This window comes from Coccomyxa subellipsoidea (genome assembly GCF_000258705.1).
Source record: "Coccomyxa subellipsoidea C-169, whole genome shotgun sequence".
Classification (NCBI taxonomy): domain Eukaryota; kingdom Viridiplantae; phylum Chlorophyta; class Trebouxiophyceae; family Coccomyxaceae; genus Coccomyxa; species Coccomyxa subellipsoidea.
The window spans coordinates 402699-425661 of NW_005178037.1; the positions used below are offsets into that span (position 1 = coordinate 402699).

General features: G+C 50.8%; 7 protein-coding genes across 7 annotated transcripts; 3 read left to right on the forward strand and 4 right to left on the reverse strand.

The window, feature by feature from the left end:
- Nucleotides 1-1711: 1711 nt before the first annotated feature.
- COCSUDRAFT_36177 (hypothetical protein) lies at nucleotides 1712-4092 on the reverse strand (the record flags this gene model as incomplete). The annotated part of the gene is made up of 6 exons (XM_005648382.1): nucleotides 1712-1780; nucleotides 2578-2803; nucleotides 3162-3335; nucleotides 3457-3552; nucleotides 3678-3775; nucleotides 3898-4092. 6 exons carry the CDS (start codon nucleotides 4090-4092, stop codon nucleotides 1712-1714), a joined length of 858 nt encoding a protein of 285 aa, XP_005648439.1.
- Nucleotides 4093-4902: 810 nt separating this feature from the next.
- Nucleotides 4903-6252, forward strand: COCSUDRAFT_62426 (hypothetical protein; the record flags this gene model as incomplete). The annotated part of the gene is made up of 4 exons (XM_005648383.1): nucleotides 4903-4927; nucleotides 5231-5337; nucleotides 5618-5857; nucleotides 6142-6252. 4 exons carry the CDS (start codon nucleotides 4903-4905, stop codon nucleotides 6250-6252), a joined length of 483 nt encoding a protein of 160 aa, XP_005648440.1.
- Nucleotides 6253-6602: 350 nt separating this feature from the next.
- On the reverse strand, nucleotides 6603-7469 carry COCSUDRAFT_62427 (hypothetical protein; the record flags this gene model as incomplete). The annotated part of the gene is made up of 3 exons (XM_005648384.1): nucleotides 6603-6708; nucleotides 6875-6939; nucleotides 7350-7469. 3 exons carry the CDS (start codon nucleotides 7467-7469, stop codon nucleotides 6603-6605), a joined length of 291 nt encoding a protein of 96 aa, XP_005648441.1.
- Nucleotides 7470-8306: 837 nt separating this feature from the next.
- On the forward strand, nucleotides 8307-11056 carry COCSUDRAFT_41253 (hypothetical protein; the record flags this gene model as incomplete). Its single annotated transcript, XM_005648385.1, has 5 exons — nucleotides 8307-8359; nucleotides 8669-8773; nucleotides 9942-10078; nucleotides 10369-10504; nucleotides 10921-11056. 5 exons carry the CDS (start codon nucleotides 8307-8309, stop codon nucleotides 11054-11056), a joined length of 567 nt encoding a protein of 188 aa, XP_005648442.1.
- Nucleotides 11057-12045: 989 nt separating this feature from the next.
- On the reverse strand, nucleotides 12046-15451 carry COCSUDRAFT_41254 (DnaJ-domain-containing protein; the record flags this gene model as incomplete). The annotated part of the gene is made up of 9 exons (XM_005648386.1): nucleotides 12046-12208; nucleotides 12585-12700; nucleotides 12997-13078; nucleotides 13330-13442; nucleotides 13736-13839; nucleotides 14130-14266; nucleotides 14534-14718; nucleotides 15003-15143; nucleotides 15335-15451. The coding sequence occupies 9 exons, from the start codon at nucleotides 15449-15451 to the stop codon at nucleotides 12046-12048; spliced, it is 1158 nt and encodes a 385-aa protein (XP_005648443.1).
- Nucleotides 15452-16058: 607 nt separating this feature from the next.
- Nucleotides 16059-18627, forward strand: COCSUDRAFT_23167 (R-SNARE protein, VAMP72-family). The gene is made up of 5 exons (XM_005648387.1): nucleotides 16059-16472; nucleotides 16636-16749; nucleotides 16898-17018; nucleotides 17290-17352; nucleotides 17741-18627. Exons 1-5 carry the CDS (start codon nucleotides 16261-16263, stop codon nucleotides 17894-17896), a joined length of 666 nt encoding a protein of 221 aa, XP_005648444.1. The 5' UTR covers nucleotides 16059-16260; the 3' UTR covers nucleotides 17897-18627.
- Nucleotides 18628-18982: 355 nt separating this feature from the next.
- Nucleotides 18983-22963, reverse strand: COCSUDRAFT_53153 (putative inorganic phosphate transporter; the record flags this gene model as incomplete). Its single annotated transcript, XM_005648388.1, has 9 exons — nucleotides 18983-19560; nucleotides 19992-20055; nucleotides 20281-20415; nucleotides 20804-20953; nucleotides 21186-21317; nucleotides 21558-21713; nucleotides 21982-22084; nucleotides 22389-22601; nucleotides 22866-22963. The coding sequence occupies 9 exons, from the start codon at nucleotides 22961-22963 to the stop codon at nucleotides 19421-19423; spliced, it is 1191 nt and encodes a 396-aa protein (XP_005648445.1). The 3' UTR covers nucleotides 18983-19420.

Sequence of the window (22963 nt, forward strand, 5' to 3'; positions counted from 1 at the left end):
GGCCTGTGTGGCCTTGCAGTGCGGGCACTTGAACTGCCTGGCCTGAAGCAGCTGTGGCAGCAGCGCTGGTGGTACTGCAACAGAACACAAGGATGCTCAGATTCACTGTGAAGATCCTGGAATGCATGGCAACTGCTTGAAGAAATCAATAAGACATACAGCTGCACGCCCTGCACTGTTGCATGACGGGAAACTCGCAGCAATAAGGTTTCAATGCAGAAGCAAGAAGGATCCCTACTAAGGTTGCCGTTGCTCCACGCAAGGACAAATGCATTCCTAGAAGTGAAGTGTATTTTCGCTATGAATAGTTCGGGTTTCCGATGCCTTGACATGCAAACAGAATTCGTGGACATGCTGCAGACCTTTGGCAGGGCGATATAACACCATCTTCCAGGATGCAAAGAGCACAATAAGGTATCAAGACATCATGAACATGCACTATCTCGACAATTCCCTTTCTCACCATTTATAACGTTTTGACAAGTCCCACAGCATATCTGCAAGGCAGTTTCCCCTCGACCTGCCATCCCAGGATGTCTTCCCTGTCACGAAGCCCTTGGAGGTGTCTGCAACACCTCCTTCACGGCTTCCGGTCGCACAATACTGCCATGCATAAATCACGGCCGTACATCAACTTTGCAATTGTCTCCCAACGCCTCTGGCCCTTTCTCCGAAAGTCAAGAGTTCCGAAAGCGATGATTGGAACAGAAAAGTTATATAACTTAGTATTTCATGTGTCGGGGACACGGAGCATCAGAATGCCATCGCATGGACTTCCAGGAGGAAATTCTTGACAAGAAATGGTTCATGTCCTGCATCCGGCAAACGCTAGCCTCACATAATCTTTGTCACGGAACTGGCCGCTTTCCACGTCATCGTTAGAAGAGCTGGAAGGGTTTTGCAGGAGGACTCCTGGAGGGCCATCCTGTCAGATCTCCTCATTTGCGAATACTGAGCACATCTACAGCGTGTACACGCATCATGACATTTGTGACAAGTATCATGATCGCAGCGAGCCAGCTCAAGGCCATGGCCAGTGGACTGCATGGTCACTGCGGCAATCTGCAGAAGACACGCATCAAATGACTCATGCTTTCAAATATTACAAGCAGGAGCCCTTGTAAGTGATCACTCTCCACACACGGATGGCTCTGGCATATTTGCATGCAACTTAGGCCTGCTGGCGATCACATAGTATGGGCCCATATGGCATGCATGCATATCATTATCAAACAGCTGCAGATTGTCTTGATACCAAAAGGACCATCTCCATGAAACCCAACCCGATGTACCTGTTCCATCAGTAGAAATCAACAATTGCATGCAAAATGTTCAGTACCGGACAAACATTGTGAGCTCCACCAAGCAATCGCACACAGAGTCCAACCACAACTTTGTCAATGCATGTACTGCCAGACTCCAGTGGCTCAGGCCTCACCACTCAGAATAAGGATAACATTAGGCAGGGCTCAGTCCTGAAGTAATTCACAGTGTTCTGTGGCACCTCTTCGGTGAATGCAGAGGCTGTACAGAAGCATCTCTTCCAAAAAACAATTGGACCAGAATGCTTGCCCTCATCACTGAAGCAAGTGGGACAGAGACACAGTGAATTCCGGGTACAAGCCACGAATGCGCCTGCTCTATGACAATTCACAGCAACTTGGAAGCACTGGCTAATTGAGTTCTGAGACAGCAGCATGGCACTGCAGAATCAGAAGAAAGGAGGCAGCATGATCCAGCGCTTTGGGTACTTCGCCCGTCCGTCCTTGCCATCGAAGATCTGCAGAATACAAAACACAAACGTCACACCACCAAAAAGCCGCAGACATTCTAGGAAGGGGTGGCTGAATTTCCGCTGCTATTCTCCCACCATCGCTTCATGCAGTAGGAATGCTATCATATAGGACCGCTGAAATTCAGTGAGAGACGGAGTGGCTCTATTCATCAGATCAGATTGACATGCACGATGACTTCCTGTGATTGTACAGAAGAGGCAGATTGGCGAACGTTGCTGTCTGCACTGCAGCAAACAGTGCTGCAAGCTACTCCCCTTGCACAGGCAGGCATGCTTGGCCTTGCGCATACAGTCTGTGACCTACATTTACCGAGCAAAAGTGCCTGATGCAAGGGAGCAAACAGTGCTGGGGGGCCACTCCCCTGGAGCAGGCGGGGGTGCTTGGCATTCCGAATGCATTGTGTCAACTGAAAACATCAAACAGGTATGCCTGCTGCACTGGAGCAAACAAGGCTGTGGAGCCGCTCACTTCCTGCAGGCGCGCATGCACGGCCACGGCCTTTGTGTGACCTTATATAGTGAGCAGGTGTGCCTGCAAAAGTGCTAGAATGCCAGTGACCTTGCGCAGGCGGGCATGCTTGGCCTTTTGCATATACTGTGTCACCTATCTTATTGAGCGTTCCTGCTCATTGCTGCAATGGAGCAGGGGGGATGAAACAAGTGCTGTGGAGCCCCTCACCTTGTGCTAACGCGCTGGCCTTGGCCCTAGACTGTATGATCTTCATATGCCAAGCAAACGTGCCTGCAAAAGTAGGAAAAAGAGTCATTTGAGAGGCACCCACCTTGCGCAGGCGGGCGTGCTTGGCCTTGGCCCAGATGGCCATCTGGGCGGCGCCGGCAGTGATGAAGATGAGCGCGGGCAGCGTCCAGGTGGCGGCCGCAAACAGGATCCAGCCGTAGATCTCAAACGTGTAGTTGGCGCAGGTAATGTAGTCGAAGCCGAAGCCGCGCGGGATTGCGTAGCCCTTACCGCCGGGGGGACGCAGGTTCCGCTGGATCACGTGAGTCCTGCGCATTCATCACAGGCTTTGCGCCTCTGAAAAAGGGAAACTGGTCAACTACCAGTGTCTTGTAATCTGTCCGATCTGGTGCGCCCCTCTTATGGGTTGCATGGCAGCCACGCATGACAAGCTTGCCAACCATTGAATAAACGGGCCATGATTGACGTAGAGGCAAGGTGACATGTTGTATTGCAGGCCCAGAGCATTGTACAAAGCAACACAGGCTGCCAACGATAAGCCAAAATTTGTGATGTTAGCATTGACCATCCAACAAGCAGCGCCTAAAATCCTGGTGATGTGGAAAGGACGGCCTTGATAATGCAGCACACGGCAAAGCAGGTCGAAGGCAGCATTGGGGGACGCGCGTGAGGTTGGCGAACTGGCACAGCATTGCGATCCCAAAGAGGATGTAGGCGACCTCGGTGCTGGGAGCGGTGTAGAGAGGGTGGTTGACAAAGTAGGATACAAAGGCGGCAAAGCCCCAGTAGTAACCGCAGTTCTTGAACAGGTTGGTCAGCGGCATGGTGCCGTGGCTGAACCTGCACAAATGTCACTCTGTCCCGTCAACCAATGGTACATAATAAGTGGGTGCCATACGCATGCTCTGCTGAAAAGTGAAACCCATAACATAAGATAGTGATAAGCGCGCCATTGTCCTACCTGTGCACAAAGAATGTCTCGAAGATCCTCTTGGCATAGTGGAAGCTCCAGTACGCCACAGCCATTGTCTGCACAGGGTGCTTGTCGGGGATATTCCTGCAAAAACACCAGCAGAGGCTTGCAAAGGTTTCAGACTTGGAACATTAGCATCGATTACACAAAGTGTTGGGTGGCCAACGCCGGTGATGAGTTGCAACCAGGCATGGGACAAAGCAAATTACTTGTAGGTGGGGTAGAAGACCGACGGCAGGAAGTAGAAGAGAGCATAGACCACCAAGGGGCCAAAGTACTCCCAGAAGAACACCGTCGAGTAGCCAATCTGCCACAAGCACCAGGATCCTGAGCGAGTCTTCTTCCAACCTTGGCTTGCATGTACGCATATCGTGAGGGCTCTGAAGGCAGCATGCATTGCCCGCATAAGCAAAGGAGATGGGGCTGCACCTGTGGCCCCAAGTCCTTGAAGATCAGGACAGATCCATCCTTGACATCGTAGTCTGACAGCTTTTTGCCAGCTGCCAGGGAGGTCGCTTTCTTCTCGCCAGCTTTCAAGGGCAGTGAGAACCGCTGTCTAGAGGGGTAAAACGTTGGTTTCGCTTTGTGAAATTTCGATTGCAAGTCGCTCACCGTCGCCTGCATACAAAAAACTCAGTCCATTGGTCCAAGACAATTAAGTGAGGATGCTTTGTTTCGTTGCAAGATGCATAGTGATGCATTGTGACGAGCTACGCAGTGGCCATGTCCAAATTCTACTGCACTGAATACTAGATTTCCGAGAGCGTCCGAGGTTGAGATAAAGTTCACCTCTTCAGGTAGTTGTATTCCCCCTTTGACGAGCTCCTTGCCATTTCTGCTCTGAATGCTCACTGTAATTGCCATTTCGAATGGCAGAACTAAGATTCAGCCCACCGCTTTCCACCTTTCTAGCTACAATGATATGTGGAACTGTCGCTGGCGCGTCTTGGAAATGGAGCCAGGCCCTGCACAAACCCCTTTTCTGATTTTCCAACGTCACAAATCCCCCAAACCCTGCTTTTGTCTCGGAAAGCACTCTCGACGTGGACATCGAAGCATTAGAAAGATCCTCACGCCTCTACTGAAATGAATCAACATTACTGCATTCTGACTGTTGTATAGCATCGTGAGAAGCTTGTGTTGGGCCGGCATTGTCGATCCAGCCTTGCACATGCCGTGCTTTAGTTAAACACAGTCTTTTTTTTATTTGCTGAATTGTATTGGTGATCAGGATGTTATCCATCCATCGCAATAGTGCACTGCTCCTCTCACAACACCCGATGCACAGGCGTTTGTTGTGCAGATGCACAGCTGATATTGGGGTGAGCCAAACTGAACAGTTGAAGGTGCGTGATGACGTTCGCTGTGACAAAACTTGCTAGAAATGCTTACAAATACTCTGAATGAATCGGAGGAGGAGAATCTTGGGAGCATATGACCAGGCTGGCTTCCTTGCAGAGTGATCTGCGACGGGCTGTTGCAAACACAAAACGTGGGAAAAGGGCAACTGGCGAGCAACAGCGTGATATCCTTAGAAAAGTTGAGGCGCTTGAGGCTCTCGATCCTACACCAAATCCAGTCCAAAGCGAGCTATTATCTGGGAGATGGAGCCTTCTCTATACAGGTGCAGCTGCAGGATATTTTGTGCATGCAAGCGCATGCACATTTCGTGCTTGGATTGCTGCAACATGTCATGTTGCCCTGTGGCAGCTTCTTGCACGCAACAATAGGCATACATGACTTTTGAACCTGCATCATTCAGGCCCTGGAACAGCGGATGACACGAATTGGGAGAAGCGGACTGGGGGTGTGGAGGGCCCTGTACTGGCAGCATTGAGGCCCTTGTCAGCAAACGCCGTATCGTCCAAGGTGCGCACAAGACAGCGATTACTTGCTTCTCTTGAAGTACTTGCTTTCTGCACTCCTGCTGCAGTAAGACTCCTGCAACAATCAGATCTTAGGAAAGCATGGAGCGGACATCAGGTGGATGGTCCCTTGCATGGATATTTGCTTGCATCATAAGAATAGGAATTGGTATCTGCACCTTCAAATAATCTGCAATCCTGACCCTTGCCCTGTGCTCTATATCCTTTTACTATTGAGTCATCCGTTTGAATTTGCCTCACCGTTTTTACCTTTGAGTGTGCAGGGCATCACACAGATTATTGACAGAGAGGCCGGCAGATTGGAGAACATAGCAGAGTTCAGGATTGCAAATGCTGCGGATGGGTATTTGAATGTGGAGGGAACAGTGGAACCTGCGCAGCCCAGCAGCAGTAAGAGAGGTGCAGAGGAAGCTGTGCGCGTGAATGTGAAGTTCACAGCCTTCAGCCTGAAGATTGGGTTCCTGCCAGCCCTGAAAATACCCTTGGGCTTTGCCAACCCTACGGTGCGATGGCAGGCCTTGATGTCTCCCTCATAATACATTGGCGCATGAATTAAGAACTGGATGTCAGGCTATTGCTGCCCACGCCTGCCAGCGCGTGGGCTGCCTCTTTCATTTTTTAGCGGCCCTGCAAATCAATCAAATGCTAGATCCATTGCGCATCCATGTTTGCTGACTCTGACCTGCATATCCCATGTTCGAAATGTTGGTCTTGCAGCCTGCAGATATACTATATCTGCAGGCTATGTCTACATATAGTGTATTTATACCAGTCTGGCTGTGTGCAGGGTTGGGTGGACACAACCTACCTGGATGATGACTTTAGGATTGGCAGGGGCGATAAAGGAAGTGTGTTTGTTACTGCAAGGCAGAGCAAGAACAGAGCTGCGGCTAGATAGACGCAACAACTCCTGCGTCTGCAGTTCCACAACCTGATTACGTTGAGCTAATGCAGTGCAGTATAATTTTGAACATCGATCTGCACAGATCTGTTGAGAGCGCTGTGTTGCTGACTTCAGCTGCATAATGTTACAGTTGAGCAATTACATGATACAATGTGATGCATTATGGAGCTTCAATCTCACTTTGAACACCTTTCCTAGATGCAGGCCCTGAAAATTCAATGACCTCCTGCGCTCCACAGAGCTGTACATGTAAAGCTGTACATTTGAAAATATCTGGTGGGGTCTCATGCATGTCACATATTATACAGCGTATGTAGACAATGCCAGTAGCATTCTCGTGTCCTTCATGCGTGACTCAAATTCTCCTTCTCCTTGTTGTCGCGATTGAAGTCAGGCAGAATAGCAATAGGGCGGCCATGCACCATGCGTCGCAGCACGTTGTCATTGTACCTGTGCAGAATTGTCCACAATATTGGAGTCAGTGCATTTCCATGTGGGAATCCTGAAGGCGGCCTTGGCAAGTTTCGATCAAAGCACAGCAGAGAAAGATTGAAATTATGGTTGCTGCAGCGTGAAGCGGCGACAAGAGACCGAGCCTCAGGGAGGAGGATCACACTTGTTTGCCTGATCCTCGTTCACATCCTTCCCGCGCATGGACCGCCACATAGTCACAGAAGGATCCTGCGCCATCAGCACGACTGTGCTCAAGTAGACAACATGCTGGGCAGCAGAGGAAGCATCAGATGGTCAGTCCTGCATGCCTCCTGGAAACCTCGTGAATCTTGTGGACCAGCTAGCTTTAGGACAGCTTGCTCTAGACACACGAAACAGTGGAAAACAACATTAAAAAAGATTTCCTGTCAGGTTGCCAGCACCGCTCAGGGCATAACCCCTCAAACAAGGGCATGTGATGCATGCGCTTCGAACAGGTGACACCACACGTACCAAGCGACCCGGTTTCAGATCCAGGAGTGCAGTTGAATACACTAAAAAATGTGAGCATTATCAATGATGGACTTGCTGCATTGCGCTGTCTTTGTCGCGAAAATATTGCTTCCTTCAGTCGGGATACCGGCTAAGGAAGCACGTACCGCGGTTAGCTTCCTCGACATGATCACGGCCGCTGCGGCCACTCCAACTCCAACAGCAGCAAACAATGGGTAGACGTCGGGCCGGACCCAGCGATAGGCGTGCCTGTGCACTGGCGCCATTTCCTGCCTCGATGGAATCTTCGCTGGTCTTGCCTCTCCTCTTGTAACCCTCAATCGGGGTCTGCACAGAATTTCTGATGTCACCCACACGCAATTCTGGCTCGTTGCTCTGTTCAGCAGCCAGATACGGGCCCGATCTTGGAGATCTGTGGCCTCCGCTGCTGACTCAGCTCCCGTGAACGATGTTCCCAAAATAGCCATCGCCGAGTGGCATAATCATCACCTGTGCCCAAGCCTCAGAAAGGACTCCCCTCTCTGAAAACAAGCAGTCTTGCCAACAGGAATCCTTGCGCAGATCCATTAGACGTGCACTTTGACAGAGCAGCAGTTGCAGCACTGATATCAGGGTATTAAGCCGTGGACACTTGATCTGCAGTATGGTGGCCAGCACTTCTCAGGAGGTAGCCAGCACTGCTCGCACCTGGTTCCAGCCAAAGAGGGTGCCTTTGTACATCGTGGTTGGCGCGACATTTGCAGGTGCACTGCTTTCGACGTCTAGCTTCTCTGTGGGTGGGCAGTGATTATATTGCCACCAAGTGCGAATGGCAGCAGTGAATAGCCAATCTCAATGCTTCTACTGATATTGTGATATCATCCTAGACAATTGACTGGATTACAGGATCAAGATGCTGACAAGTCACAGGCATCGCGATGGACAAACGTGCCTCTGATGTTGCAAAATTTCAGTGTGCTGAGTTGAGCGGCAACCTGTATGGCATTTAACGTTCATCATGCATTGCAGGTGCAGCATCGTATCTTTGGTGGAATGCAAATCACCCCTCTACAGAGGGCAGTAGGGCACTGAGGAAGGACCCTGTGGCTGAAGAGAGGAGCAGCATGGCAGCAGAGGGTCACGAGCACAAGGAGACAGCCACCCGCAAGCTCTCAAGGTAACCTTGCTTCCATACTCACCCCCCCATTGAGGTTCAATGCTGATGCGATGATCAGAATGGAGAAACCCTATTGAACACGGCTGTTCTCAACAGTAGCACCAGCCACACACCCTTGTGCACATTTCCTTTCAGGGCTGTGGGGTGTCCTCAACAGTATTTACTTTTTTTTTCTTTGCAGTCTCTTTGCAGCGTAGTTGGCTTTCACTGGCCCTGGCAGAACAGGCCGCATATCCTCTGTGGTGTGCCATTTATAGCTTGTGGTTTTGCCATGCACTCATGCTTACACCTTGGTAATTGGCTGTGCAGGGAGACAGGCATGCACAAGGGCATGGAGAGCCACGGCATCCTGGGAAATGAGACGATGCCCAAGAAGATCGGGGAAGTACTGGGCACCAGGCCTGAGCAGAACAAGTGAGATGCATGCTGCAGCACCAGAACGATACATCCGAGGGAATCTGTGCAGCAGCTGCAGCTAGACTTCTGCAACATCTTGTGGAAGGAGATTCTGGTGTTCCTGCTGGAGAGCCATTTTTCCCCGGAGTAAGACTTCCTGTGCAAGCATGTTGGAGGCCACATGGCTTCCACTGCCATCAGGCAGGCAAGACCCTGCATAAGTACAGGGACATCTTAGCTTATAGGACACTGCAGAGGAGAGACATTGTGCTCACTGCCCAGCTAGTCCTTTCGTGACCTGCTGTAATGCAAAACGGTTCTTACGGAAAGGCCATCTCATTGCTGCCGCGTGGTCTAAACCAATAAGCTCATCGTGGTTCTTCAGTGCATGGTGGAAGTATAAGCTACTTATTGAGTGGTAACATTCCTTTGCTGTGTACAATGCATGCTCCAGGCGCACCTTTTCTATTGTTTGGACGTGTATGCAACTGGTGCATGGTCATTATTGGTTTTCTTTGGGGATCTAGATCCTGCTCCGTAACAATGTGTGCCACAGTTTCGGAGTTACTGTCCCCGCACAGTTCGGTGCACAGCCATATGACAATCCTAATCAATCTTAGCCAGGGGAAGCAGGCCGACATTGATCAGAGGCCCCATGGGACGTACTGACCTGGGATTGGCATCGCACAGCTGTGTGGCTTGTGGGCTGGCTAGGGCCTTCTGAGATTCAGAGTGTGGCCATTGCCAATGGCCCATTGCATGACGTATGTTGGTCTTGTAAGGGGCAGCTGATCTAAATGACATCTCATTTGATGGGTCACAACGTCCTGCATGCAGCCCTCAAGGCTTGTAATTGCACGGCTGGCATCGAATGCATTGCCGGCATGCTCATGAGCGTGCACTCTACCAATTGGCAAGCTCAGCTGCATGACCTAAGCTTGGATAGAGGAATATGCACTTAAGCATAGAGGACTCAACACTTAACCTCACGCTGGATTTTAACCTAGAAATGGGGAGCTTTCTCACTGATGAATTTACGGAACGCCAGCTGCTGCTCAGAGTCTGCATGCTCATGCATGCTTATTCGGCAGTGATTTGGCGCTCGACAGTCTGTACGAACATGATAAGCACGACAAAGGCACAAGTTATTGTGCGTCGAATGCTGTGAGATTGAAGTCTGAACAAGATTTTATGCATCTGATCGGCTGCAAATGGGAGGTCCAGATGAGCGACCCAGCACAGCAGAAGCAGCAAGTATGCATACGAGGTACAAGCACCCCAAAAGGGTGCCTATATACCTCACGCTAGCAGGAGTTTTTACAGGTAAGAATCGAGTTCATCCAATTGCAAATTTTGCAGAAAGACACCACCTGCATCGAAGCTGAGGTTGCGAGGTTCCTTCAGCCTCAGCCTTCCGGAACGTTCAACCTATTTTCTGCAACGTTTGCCCTTCCCTGTGCTATTGATATCAGCCAGTCAAAGAGCGTCTTGAAACAGAAGAACCTGCTCAGTATAATTGCCTGCAGGGCGTGCCTGCACTGCACACTTCATTCCTAATCCTGCCCCAAGTCTAAGACTGCTCACCTGACAAGCTATGACTTGGTGATGCGCAGTGTTGACTGGTATCCTGATGCGGCAGCGCATGCTTGACCCAGACAGCACGGGACCTGGAAAGGCCTCCGGTGTGATGGCAGGCTTTGGCCCCTGCCCAACCAGCTTGGAGCAGCAGGCAGCACAGAAGCTCATCAGGTGAGTTTGACCGGTTCTGGTGATCACCCGCTGTTGGGTCCAGAACAATTTGCACTGAGCAGACCTTGGAAAAGTTCATACTGTGGGCGTCACTACACCGTGCACCGGAGAGCAGGCACCCTTAATTGTCACATGAAGCATGCTAGACAACAGAATCACACCCTGACATTCAAGTTCTGTTTGCAGCGAATAATGGGTTGACCGTTTGCGTGACCTGCTATATAACAGGGCCCTGTGAGGCTGCACAAGAGACGCCACAGCATTGAGCGGCGAGCAAGCTTGCTTTGAACAATTATGTGATTCAAGAATTGCACAGGTTGCGTGAAAGGATGCGCAGGTCATGCATGCACAGGGCAGGACCCACAGGTTCCTGCCTTGAGTGCAGTCAAGAATGCTGACTCAGCATGTGGGCGCAGTGAGAAGCATGAGGAGCGGAAGCTGATGGGACAGAAAGAGACGCATGGCATCTTGCCCAATGAATGGATCGCCAAGAAGCTGAACAAGTGGCTGGGTCCGCCAGACCCCAAGCCAACCTCGCCGCCAATCTACTAGGCACTGCCATGCCTGCTGCCACGTCCAGTGATCATCTGGTAAGTTGTGGCTCCTTCATTAGACTCTCATTAGACCGAGTTAGTAATGCTACGCACCTGATCCTCATGGGTTGGAAAGGCGTGTAGAAATAATATAAAAATAATGGTTTAGATGCAGTGGACATCTAATCAGCCTTATATAATATATTGGATGGTACGATGTAATGTTTCTCTCTCTCTATCTCCTCTTCAGTGGCAGATCTGTTGGATTTGCTCCAATTCCATTCTCGATTGAGCTCTTCCTTATGTGTACGCCGCAGAGCATTCTAACAGCAGATGATGGCCTGGAGAACTTCCCAGTCGCGGGATCAGCAGCCAACATGAGCATAATGCTAATTCGGAAGGGATCCCTTATAAGGAGTAATACTTTAGCCAAGCTGGGGCCACTGAGGGTGCAGTGGGCTGCGTTCCTAGCACAGCCTTTGGAGTTTGACAGCTTAAGCTTCAAGCTTGAAGGGCAGGCAGGACAGCAAGCATATGTGTCTTGGCCATAAACCCTGGTGTGTGCATGCGATCCCAGGTAACCAGTAATTGCTACTTGGTAGCTACTTTGGAGGTGTCAGTGGGACTCCCCTGTTGAGAGACATGTTTGGATTACAGTCTGATGAATGCCCTTGAGAGTCTGGTAGCCAGCATCATTGATCTCATCCACGCATTGAAACAAGGCAAAACGGAATTCCAGTGACAGATTAGCAAGCAGCAGTCACACAGAACATACAAAAATGCCATTGCAGATGATGTTAGGCACAATGAGTGTGACTGGGGTCAGGGGCAGACCTCAGCAGAGCTGGAATGACTACGTTAGGGAGCGTTTGGAGTCCATTTGATTGCCATTGCATTTGTGGAGAAAGTACCATGACCGCACAGCATGGAGAAACCTGATACACGTGTTGCTGGACGTACCTAGATCCTAGGAACTGGATGGGCAACATTAATAACGGAGCAGCAATCTCACAGCATGATCTCCTCTGGCAGTTCTGGCCCCCCACACCCCTCAGACAAGGGGGCATTGATGACCCATATGTCATACCGGCCGTCATAGTCCAGCACCGGCAGTTTCCTGAGCTCCCCCAGCCGCGCAAAGGATGGGATGCCCAAGTCGTCCGGAAACCACCTGTGACCATGACAAGCCACGCTGCATCAAACAATCACGCTGCCTCTCGTACAGACCCTGGACAAACGGATGTACCTGCCCCTACAAATGGCCGTGTAGGAAAGGCCACCACGACTGGATGCAGACAGAATATAGACACCAAAGCCATGCTGATATCCCTAAAGAGGATGCACACATCCATTCCAAATAGGCAGCGCGAAGACCAGCAGAACATGCATGCTCAGTGAACGACTGAAAATATGAACGCTGAAACTCAAAATCCACATGTCAACCGAAGGCCAGCAAGGAAATTCTACTGCGCACTTCTTGACAAACTCAACAAAGTATCTTCACTTTCTCAGTGAGGTGCATCGCATGGAAACCATCTGGGCAACACCTCTCAGAGCCAGTCTCCTCCTGGCGCAGAGGCTCTATCTCACAGAGGTCCAACTGATCAGGCGGCAGCTTCTTCGCATCTCCTCTGTCCATGTTGCGCCCCACCACCAAGCCCACCTGCACCACTCCCACCCCAGCCTGTTTGGCCCAGCTCTGCTGTGCACAAGAGCCAGCGCAACTGTGCACCTCTCCAGGATGCCAGCCGGGGATGCATCTCTGTCGGACAAGCTCCACTGCAGCGCTTGATATAGAAAATTAGCTCTCCCCCTTTAGCAAAGCACCAGGAAGGGCACCTTGCACCTTGCCCTCCATATTCTAGCATCCTGACCTCAGCTTCGTTGTGAAACAGATTCCGCCGGCAGTCATCCGCTTGCAATGTTTTCAGGGGTGCTGTGAAGTGCGTTTCGGCGCACCCCGGCTGTGCGGCCGTCCTGCAGTTCCCGCATCTCAATTTCCCGCAGCGGATACTCAACCACGTCTCCAAACTGTGGAAGCCTGCAGGCGCAGATTCGCATTATGACTCTGCCAGGCTCCCAGCATGCAACATGGAATGACAGAGAAGACCGAGGAATTTATCACAGTGAAGGTCTCAGACACAATTTGTACATGCCTTTCTACCCTTTGCTGCGCTTGCATGCTTAGGGGACAAGTCTTGCTGCTGTGCAACAACCACATGCCGCAAAAAAAGAGGGTCAAGATCCATGTCTTTGACCTGCATGTGAGGAAGAGCACGAAGCATGACTCACCCGTCGTCTGCCACTTGTGCATCTGCGTCGTCCATGGAAACTGAGGCACGAGCTGCATCCCGCGCTTTGGTCCTCTTGTTCTCCTTCTTGTAGGGCTTGAACTCATCCCATGCCTGCCACATCATCCAACAAGCTGATTCAGCCCCAGCAGAGCCTGATTGATGCATTGCTCATTCCTTACTTCCTGCAACATCTGACTCCTGCATTCCTGAGCTGATTCTTTCTGTCCTGCACTTGCTCCATTCGACCATGCTCCCAAAATGCACGAATGTATCTTGTCATCCTGATACTGCCCACTAAAAGCAACGTCAAGAGCAGGAGGCTAGGTCAAACAAAAGGGTCTCCTCACTGATAACTTCTTCTCAAATTGAGATCCTGGCCTTTCACCCAGTACAGAGCTGCTCACCTCCCGAGCATTGCCGCGGCCGGAGTCGGCGCCTGCTTGCTGCTTCATGCCTTCTGGTCCAAATCTGTCATAGAGGGACCGCGCCGTCGCGTCTGACAGCACATCTGCAGCACAAATGATTGCATGTCATGGCAGAGTCATCATGTGAACAAGTCAAGCTCCACAGATGGGGCAATGAACCCATCAGAATGTCCAGATGTGCTGCTCTGGGGGTCCTCAGGACAGGAAGAAAGGTGAAAGCTCAATGGCTCAGCAAATTGATACCCTGTTATGCTTGCAGGCATTTCAGGCAATCTTTTGCTTAATTTTGCAAACCCTTGACTCCATAAACCTGTATGCACAGTCCGGAGGACGGCGGCTCCAATGGCGCTGGTGCAAATGACCCCTGACTCACCATAAGCATGACTCAGCTCTGCAAATTTCTCCGTCGCGTCCGGCGCTGAACTCACGTCCGGATGTACCTTCAGTGCCTTTGCACGGTACGCCGCCTTGATCTCTGCCGCTGAGGCACTCTCTGCCACCTCCAATAGCCTGCCACACAACAAGCCCCTCACATCTGAGATTAAATATCAGACCATGCTTGCATCATGTTGACAACCGCCTCCTAATTTGAATATCAGAAGCAACCTTTGCATGATTGTTCTGGAAGTCAGAGTAAAGGATTGCACAAATAAATGCCTTTCTGCAGAGCATAGATTCTAAGAGCTCTTTCCATGGGTGTGTACCCACCTGTCCAATGTACAATCACTTGATTTTTGTTATATCTAGATTGGTCATAACTGGGAGTGTATTTGTTACCTGTAGAAGGTGGTGTCCCTGACGCCTGCGCCAGAGTTGACTGGAGCGCTAGTGGATGCCTGGGAGCCAGAACTGGCGCGCCCCTTCTTGCCCATGACATCATCCCAGGTGGAGAAGCTGGGCTCCTCGTCTGGCAGCTCCGCGTTCTTGCCCTCCTCCGTCAGCCTCCACTCGCTCCCAGCCACCTGCTTGGGGGTGAATTGTTAAGTTTAGACCCTTTAGTGCAGGGGTGGTATATGGAATGGGTTCTAGACCCTACCGGGTGCAATGTTCTCTTGATTCTGCACGCTGGTACATGACATGCAGGTATGCTTGTTGAGATACGGTAATCCTGTCTATGGGGCGCCAGGTACCTTGTGAATTTCAAAAAGATGCTGGACATGCTAAGGTGCTTCCTTGAGCCATGTATGCTTCGTCAAGCTGCATGGCACACTGCTAGTTTGCTGTCCACAGCAGGACGTTGCTGCACCAAAATTTGACCAGAGTGCCGCGCATGTGGTATGAAGGCATGCGGGGAGAGGCGTGCCTGGTTGCAGATGCGGTTGAGTGCTTGCTGGTACATGCCCTCCAGCTTTCCAGCATCCTTGAGCAGAGTGTGGTGAAGCATGCCCTGCCACACCCAGCAGTTACATATTTCATTCACATGACAAGCTACCATGCTGGCAAATCAGCCTCCCTGACCAGGAGATCAATACTGCATGCTCTGTACTGTGCTTAAATGGAAGCGTCTGCCTGTATTACAGGACGATGTGCACAGCATCTTAAGGCATGATCATGAGGTACAAAGAAGAGTTGGAGCACCTGGAGTGTTTTGAGGAACAGGCTGGATTCCAGGTCGCCCTCAGCCTCGAGATACATGCGCATGTCCTGGAGCTCTGCCGCCACCCTGGCGGCCTCGGCCTCACTGTTGTCCAGCATGGCCGCCAGTGTCTGGTTGGACGCCTGTTCAGAACAACACAAGGAAAATTGGTCTCATGAATAAAACGAGATATTTCGAGCTCTGGTCCCCAAGCTCAATCACAATTCGCCGGCAGTACAGATGAGAGAGCAATGACTAGAACTTTTCATCCACCTCATTTATAGCATCTATGAAGTCTTGGTCGATCTCTGCGTGACTTCTGCAAAGAACGGATCTGGCAGTGCTTTCTCTCTGAATTTGTAGATTGGCCCTGATATCAGGCTGGTCACATTGAAATCTTAGGACGCATTGACGGATATTTGCGGACGAATACCTAACTCCTGCGCCAGGCAAGGATGGTGGCACTGTCTGACATGTGCGCAGATCAACAAGGCTTTGAGAATGCTTCCCAAATGAGCAGATCATCGTCTTGGACCAATGGCAGCTAGACTCATATGCTAAGATCAAGAAATTGAGTCCGAACAGCTCATGCAATTCATTGAATACCTATTCTTTCGTTGGAAGAGGATAGATCCCAAGATTAGACTGCGGCACACCGTGAGCGGCGTTCCTGCGAGTCCGTGTTCGTTGGTCATTTTGCGCGCTCCCTCAATTTCTTTCCATCATGCGAAAAGCCTCTGACGATCAAGTCTTCACATAAACATTCTAAGAAAGCGTAAAGTCATTCTTGAAGCTGCAGATCCGTTTTGTTTGAGCTGTAGTGCGAGAACAGACCACCTGCTTGAGGCTCCTATTGCTTCATCTGGGCAACATATACTAGGGGTTTGGGGACAAACCCGGCCTCTCGAGCGTGAGGGAGTTCTTCGTCATGCCGCTCATATATGCATTCGTGGCAAGGGAGACGGCAGTGCTAGCAGACCACACAGGGCCACAGTTCACAGGCAACTTCAAGTCTGTAGCTGTCCAGTGCTTGGACAGGGTGCCCAGTGGAAACAACAAATTTACATTTACAGCCAACCAGCACTCGTTCAATTTCCTCATAGATGGAGGCTACACTTTCCTCGTCGTGGCTGATGAAGGGTGAGTCAGTATCTTTTCCTGGCAGACCTTGTACATGACTGTTCTCTCCAATTCGGTGCAAGTTGCTGCGCACTTCTTTCTTATTTATTTTGTATCGCCGTTATATATGGACATTCTTTTTCTTGACACCGAGCTTGCTTGAGTGCTTTGTCTTGTGGAGCAGATTTGGACGTCAAGTGCCCTTTGCGTTCTTGGAGAACGTGAAGAACGAGTTCAACCAGAAATATGCCGAAAAGTCACGGACGGCACAGGCAGGCAGCCTGGACAGGGCGTTCGGGTGAGCAGATCCACTCAGCACTGTGCCCCGATTCTTGGACTGCGTAGGAGACCACTCTTGTTGCATTTCTGCAGAGTCGTGCAACTCGTTCGATCACAAAAATCATATACCTACCACCAGCAATTTAATCACAGATAAATTGTGGCAGGCCGCGGCTGAAATACCACATGGATTACTGCATGGAGCATCCAGAGGAGCTGTCCAAGGTGGCCGGCCTGCAGAAGAAGGTGGACGAGGTCAAGAATGTCATGGTGGACAATATTGAGCAGGTGCTGGTCCCCTTTTCACCTCACCTCCACAGAGGTTGTGCAAGGACAGCTCCCATGCAGGCATGAGAAACAAGGGGGGCATCATTTGTCTCATGACTTGCTGTCCAGTCGTGCCAGTCATGTACCTCAGCTGGGTGCTTCTGCGCTCGACCAAGACCCAAGCAATTTGAGTAGTGCAGATTGCATGACTATGCCGCTGACTATTCAGTGTTCATCTGCAGTTTTGAGGTGTATGCTTCTGTCTTTTCATTGGGTTCATTCCCTTGTGCAGGTGCTGGCGCGGGGTGAGCGGATTGAGAACCTGGTGGACAAAACGGACAACCTGCGCAACCAGGTGCAGTTCTTCTGCCAGGATGTCTTATTGGTGCTATCGACATTGATCTTTCTGAGTGTGTGGATGGCATGCTGGGCGCTGACTCAAAGAACCAGAGTCAGGGATCGGGTTAGCCTTATGTTGCTTAGAAGCAATGTAGTGTGTTTATAATCTCTGTTCCTTAGTACCCAGATAACCTCTAGCTGGGGCATAGCAGGGAGTGCACAAGACAGGGCTGGCTTGGCTTGGGCAACGGAAGGACATCGGTTACTTTCAACTTTGAATGATACATCATGGGCAGGAGGTCACCCTGGCCCAGAGAAGTACAATATGAGTTTGTAGTGTTTTCCTCAAACACTACGCACGATTAAAAGTGACTGACTGACTGACTGAGTTCCTGGCCAATCAGGCGGACCGGTTCCACCGCACTGGAGTGGCGCTGCGGCGCAAGATGTGGTGGCAGCACAAGAAGATGTGGCTCATCGTCATTCTCATCATCCTCATCCTGGCCCTCGTCATCTTCCTCTCCGTCTGCTTCTCCGGCGGCAACTGCTTCAAGAACTGAGCGCAGCATGCAAAGCGGTGGCGTGGCGGTGTCTGCTTGAAGAGTAAGCAGCCCAAAGCAGGCAAAGCATGGCGCGTCGGCGGCGCCTGCTTCAAGATTTGAGAGCAGAGCGCAAAGCATGCGAAGCATGAAGTGGCGGCGCGTGCTTCAGGTACCGAGCAGCGCTGTCAGCGTAATAATTTGCCAATAGGCGATGCTGCCTTGGTTTCTGTCTGCACTGCGTGCGGCGCCATCATTGGAGCCAGCGTTGCTTAAGTTGCTGGGGAGTCCAGTGGCCGCATAGAGGGAAATCAGCAATGCTGACAGCCGGCAGGCAGATTGTGGGCTGTGAGGATGTTTGGAGTCCTAGACCCTGAGCAATTTGGAGGGTTGAAAGGGGAGTGCAGAGGGGCAGATCTGCTACCATTTGAGGACGTGCTGTTGGATAGGACTCTCGGATGGCGTGCCTGTATTGACGAACAAAGAATTTTCTGCATGTGTGCTTGCCAACAGAGTAGCATCTGGCGTGAGGGGCACTTGTCAACATACCCATGATAGCCACTGCAGAAGTTTAAACCAGCATGGGATGGCCTAGTATGCATGAAACATGACAAGATCTCTAGGGCAGGGGTAGGAATTCTATGTGCATTGTATTTCTATTTTACAAGCCTGTCTGCAGACGCACTTGATACTTGACAGTGGACCAGTGACGTGATTGAATAGTACTATTACTTCTGTAGCAAGTTCACCTGAAGCAGGTGTGCAACTGAGGATAGCAGCCGTTATACACCTCTCCTCACGTAATAAGACCCCTGGGATGGAGCAATATGATATGGCGCACCATCGTACCCACGTGCATTCTAGACTACCTACATGCTGTCGACCTTGGCTGGCTGACCATGACTAACACCAGAGGCAAAATCCAACTACTGGAGCACCTATGGAAGCATGCAGAAGCATCCGTATGGAAATACTCATCAGCACCTAAAATGCTGAGCATCCCCAGGCTAAGTGTCACTAGCGGAAGAATCAGACACAATCAGGCAAATTGTCACAACAGGAAAAAAGTTGCAGAACCCAAGAGAGGATCACTTCTTTCAGATATATGCTACGCGAGTCGACTTACATTTCCAGATACAGTGCCAAAAACAGCAGAGACTTTGTGTCCTCCAAGCGTGCAGCTTGCAGTAGATCTAGACAGCAGGAATAAGCTCCATGCTGCCAGTCAAAATTGCAGTCAAACCAACGCTGCAATTGATGCTTCCCCTGTGGTGCCGGGATAACATGTTCTTCAGAACAGGTTCAAAAATGTATTATGATGCCGCTCCAGATTGCTGAACACGATGCTCTGTCCTGATGTGGCCACAGGGCAACAGCACGCAACCATTTTCTGAAGTCTCCTGACGAAGTTTTCAGGTCTGCAAGTGCACCTTGGAAATCAAGCAGCCTTTGGCAATCACCCCTGCCTTCCTGACCTGCATCTGGTCAACGCTGCACCTCCGATGGAATGCAGCACGAGGTATCTTGTCAGCTAGAAAGTCATGCCTAGTCAAAGATCTGCTCCCCGGTGGAGAAGACATTCCAGACAACTGTGCCCACAAGGTACAGGGCGACAGCAACGCCCCAAACGTCGTCCCAGGAGCCGTTGGCCAAAATAAGCCCAGTAGCTGCTGTCCCCAGCACACCTGCCAGCACACATGTCCTCAACTTTTGTGGTAGCACCAAAGCTAAAAGTTTTGTTGCAGCAAAAGCCATAGCCATGCACTTCCACCTTTACAGCCGATGAATCCCACGTTGGTCTCTTCACAAAATCAATCTTCATTCGATGTGCTACATTGCTAATATAGCGTATCTGCGGTCTGTCACTTGTCAAGCTCCTTTGAAAGGCTGGGCATGGTCGCGCTAAAGTACTGAATTCTCGGCCCCGCCACTAATTGATGGACGATAGGGCTCGTAATGACTCTGTATTAGCTTGCAGCAGTGCCTTGTCATCCCAAGTGGCCCTTCTTTTACATGCTAGTTGTGCATGGCAAGCATTGCATGCAAGACACCATTACTTGGAAGGTTCACATTGGATTGCAGTGAAAGCAGAAGCTCTTGGAGGCTTTGAGTGTACCTGCCAGCACGCCAGCTGTGTTGGACATTCCCAGCAGCACCCCAGAGTACCGCGGCCCAATGTCCTGCACAACAACAGTCAATGTTTATTTCAAATCCAAATCTATCAAGTGCTCTATGCATGCACACGCAGCAGATCTTGCATCAGGCGCTCGTATGACAGGCAATCTTCAGATAAAGGCTGCTGCAAATACATGCAACACCAGAGTCTTCTGCATGCAGGCTGGCATACTTTTGGAAAATGCATCAGAAAATTTTCTTTCCCTTCGTCAAGCTGCTAGGAGGCTGACCTGATGGTTGGAGTAGAGGCCTGACTGTGAGAAGGAGTCCAGGCCCTGAGAGGCCATCATGCATGCCACTGCTCCCATTGGCGTTGACACTGAGCCCAGCCTCGTCAGGAAAATAGCTGGGCCCATGAAGCCAATCTGCGAAACAAACAGAGAAAATTCAGCTCAACTCCAAGTGAAGCATACTTTTCCTGTTTCCCACATCATCTCACTCCTGCCCAAAATTGTGCAGCATGCGTGCATGCATCTATCACCCCAATGTTTGACAGCTGACAAGTGGACTGTGACAATATCCAAACACAACATCCGGCACTCGATGTAGCAATCATCTGCATCAAGTACCAATATCACTGATACAGATCATTGCTACATTTGGTTTTGGAGGTTGTCCAGGATCACGAGGCTGAAGGCTGAAAGTCCAGATGTATCCAGGTTGTAATCGGGAGAGAGGCATAATTGAATGACATTGCGAAAACAAGACAAGACGAGCCAGGACAGTGCATGATGTCAAAGATTGGCCCCGCACCGTCTGCATGATTTTGCGGACGCGTGTGACAGAAACGCCCTTCGAGACCATGGTGTCTGCCAGCCAGCCACCAACATTGGCAAAGACAGCCATCGTGATCCAGGGCAGCACGCTGAAGATCCCGCTCTTCAAAAGATCAAAACCTAACACCTGCAGTTTAGAACAGAGCCGCTTGAGTCGGTTTATGATCACGTTCTGCAAATCATGAAGAGATAAACTTTTGAAGCTCTTTGGATCACCAAGTGGAGACAATACGCCAGTTCTTGTGATTTGGAGCCTCTCAACGATGTATGGCAGAGGCTTTGACTGCATGACAGCATCCATATCCCAATACAAAAGCCAGGGAGCAATATAAAGGGTGCTTAGGGTGATTGCAATGTACCTGATTATAGTACATGGGCATCCATGTGAGCAGGATGAAAGTGCCCCAATTGTGGCAGAAGTGGCAAACGATGAGCGCCCAGACTGGAGCCTTTGACAGCAGCAGCTTCCATGGGATTGGTTCTCCCCGAGTCTGCACTCAGCACAGATTTATCAAGCATGCATGCCGATACCACGTTGCACAGCCTGAAAAAACCTGTGCCTGGCACTGAAGCCAACGAGTTTGTCTGCAGTGACTGGCGTTTTATCATGCCAATCACATTCCAAGGTAGCCAGCATAGCATCATCCAGTGGTTTTCCAATCAATCTCATCAGAAAGAATTGTTTTTGTCAGAGACAGTGCACTGAAGATATAGTCTGTAAAGGGGTATACCCTGCTGATGGGTGTGTTGGCGACGAGGAGTGCCTTTTCCTCTGCAGAGCAGCGGTTGTCCTCGTCGGGCGAGCTGCTGGCCTGCCACTCCCACAGCAGGAACCAGAGCACGCCGACGCTGCCAAAGATGTGGAACACGCTCGGCCACGTCAGCCACTGCACCAACACAGGCTGGGTCAAGGGTCCGGATGACAAGCAACCTCAAGCGTACGAAGCACAGGTCAAGAAGGAGCACCTGCTCAGCCGCTGAGCGCTGTTGACTTCTTTGCACAGGCCGACAGAGAGGGCATTAAGCACCCAGACGCATGGATGGCATGCTCAGCATAACAACCATAAAAGCGGAATTCCCAGAGCAGGAGGATTGAGTTGTGTCAAGAGACATCTGTCTGAGCCAAACAAGATGGTGTTCTTTGCAGGCTCGCACCTCTATGAGGTGAGGTGATGCTGCCAGCCCCAGGACTGAGCCTGTGTACATGCCAGAATACACGAGCGCAAGTGACCTGGACCGCTCCTGCACTGGCACCCACCTGCAACCACACCCCAATTCAGCATGTGCGAATAGTCATAATCCGCAAGGCGCCAGGTCATACTGTACGCTGCACATTTTGAGAGAAACAGTGCACACTGATGATACCAATCAAGAGGTTAAATATCTACATAATGCCTCACCGTATGAGTCACTCTTGGGTAGCATTTCAAGTCACCATGTTACACCAACCATAAATTGTGCAGACAGTTCCGCGCATGACACTTGCACTGTAGCAGGCATTTGAGAGCGCATGCTGACAGGTTGTCGGCACATGCTGACAGGGTGCTGGCACATGCGCGCACCTAGACAGCAGATTGTTCATGGCGGGCATGGCGACGCCTTCGCCAACGCCCATGCATGCGCGCGCAAAGAGCAGCGCTGGCAGTCCCAGGGAGGCTGCCAGGGGGGTGAGAGCGGTTGCTATGCTCCACCAGATGACCCCAAAGCCCAGGACTGTCTTGCCGCCGTATTTGTCTGCCCACACGCCGCCTGCCACCTGCGTGGTGAGGTAACCCCTGCGCGGAACACAGCCAAGCAATGAGGAAGTTCGTTCATGAAATGGCACAGCTTACAGCACAGGCAACTTGTGCTAAACCTTGCCCAATACGCCCGAATTGCACAAAGCCATTGACATGTATCTATGTACAAATGAGCCGGGCCTTTGCAGTCCTTTTCAGTGAAGAAGAGACATCTTGAATGTTCGCGTTGCTGCATCCATCACAATTTTGGCCTGATGTGCAGAGAGCAAGGCAAAGGAAAGCATGTGGAGGAGGCCGCACCAGAAAAAGGATGACTGGACAAGGCCGATGGTGGCGCTATCCCAGCCAAACTGTTTGCTCATGGGCAGGATGGCTATGCTCATGTTCACGCGGTCCAT

Bases quoted from the DNA above. Each gene is read 5' to 3' on its own strand.
- COCSUDRAFT_23167 (XM_005648387.1), top strand. From the start codon at position 16,261: ATGCCGCTCATATATGCATTCGTGGCAAGGGAGACGGCAGTGCTAGCA. The intron at 16,750-16,897 runs GTGAGCAGATCC...AAATTGTGGCAG, and splicing joins AGCCTGGACAGGGCGTTCGG to GCCGCGGCTGAAATACCACA. The intron at 17,353-17,740 runs GTGCAGTTCTTC...CTGGCCAATCAG, and splicing joins CGGACAACCTGCGCAACCAG to GCGGACCGGTTCCACCGCAC.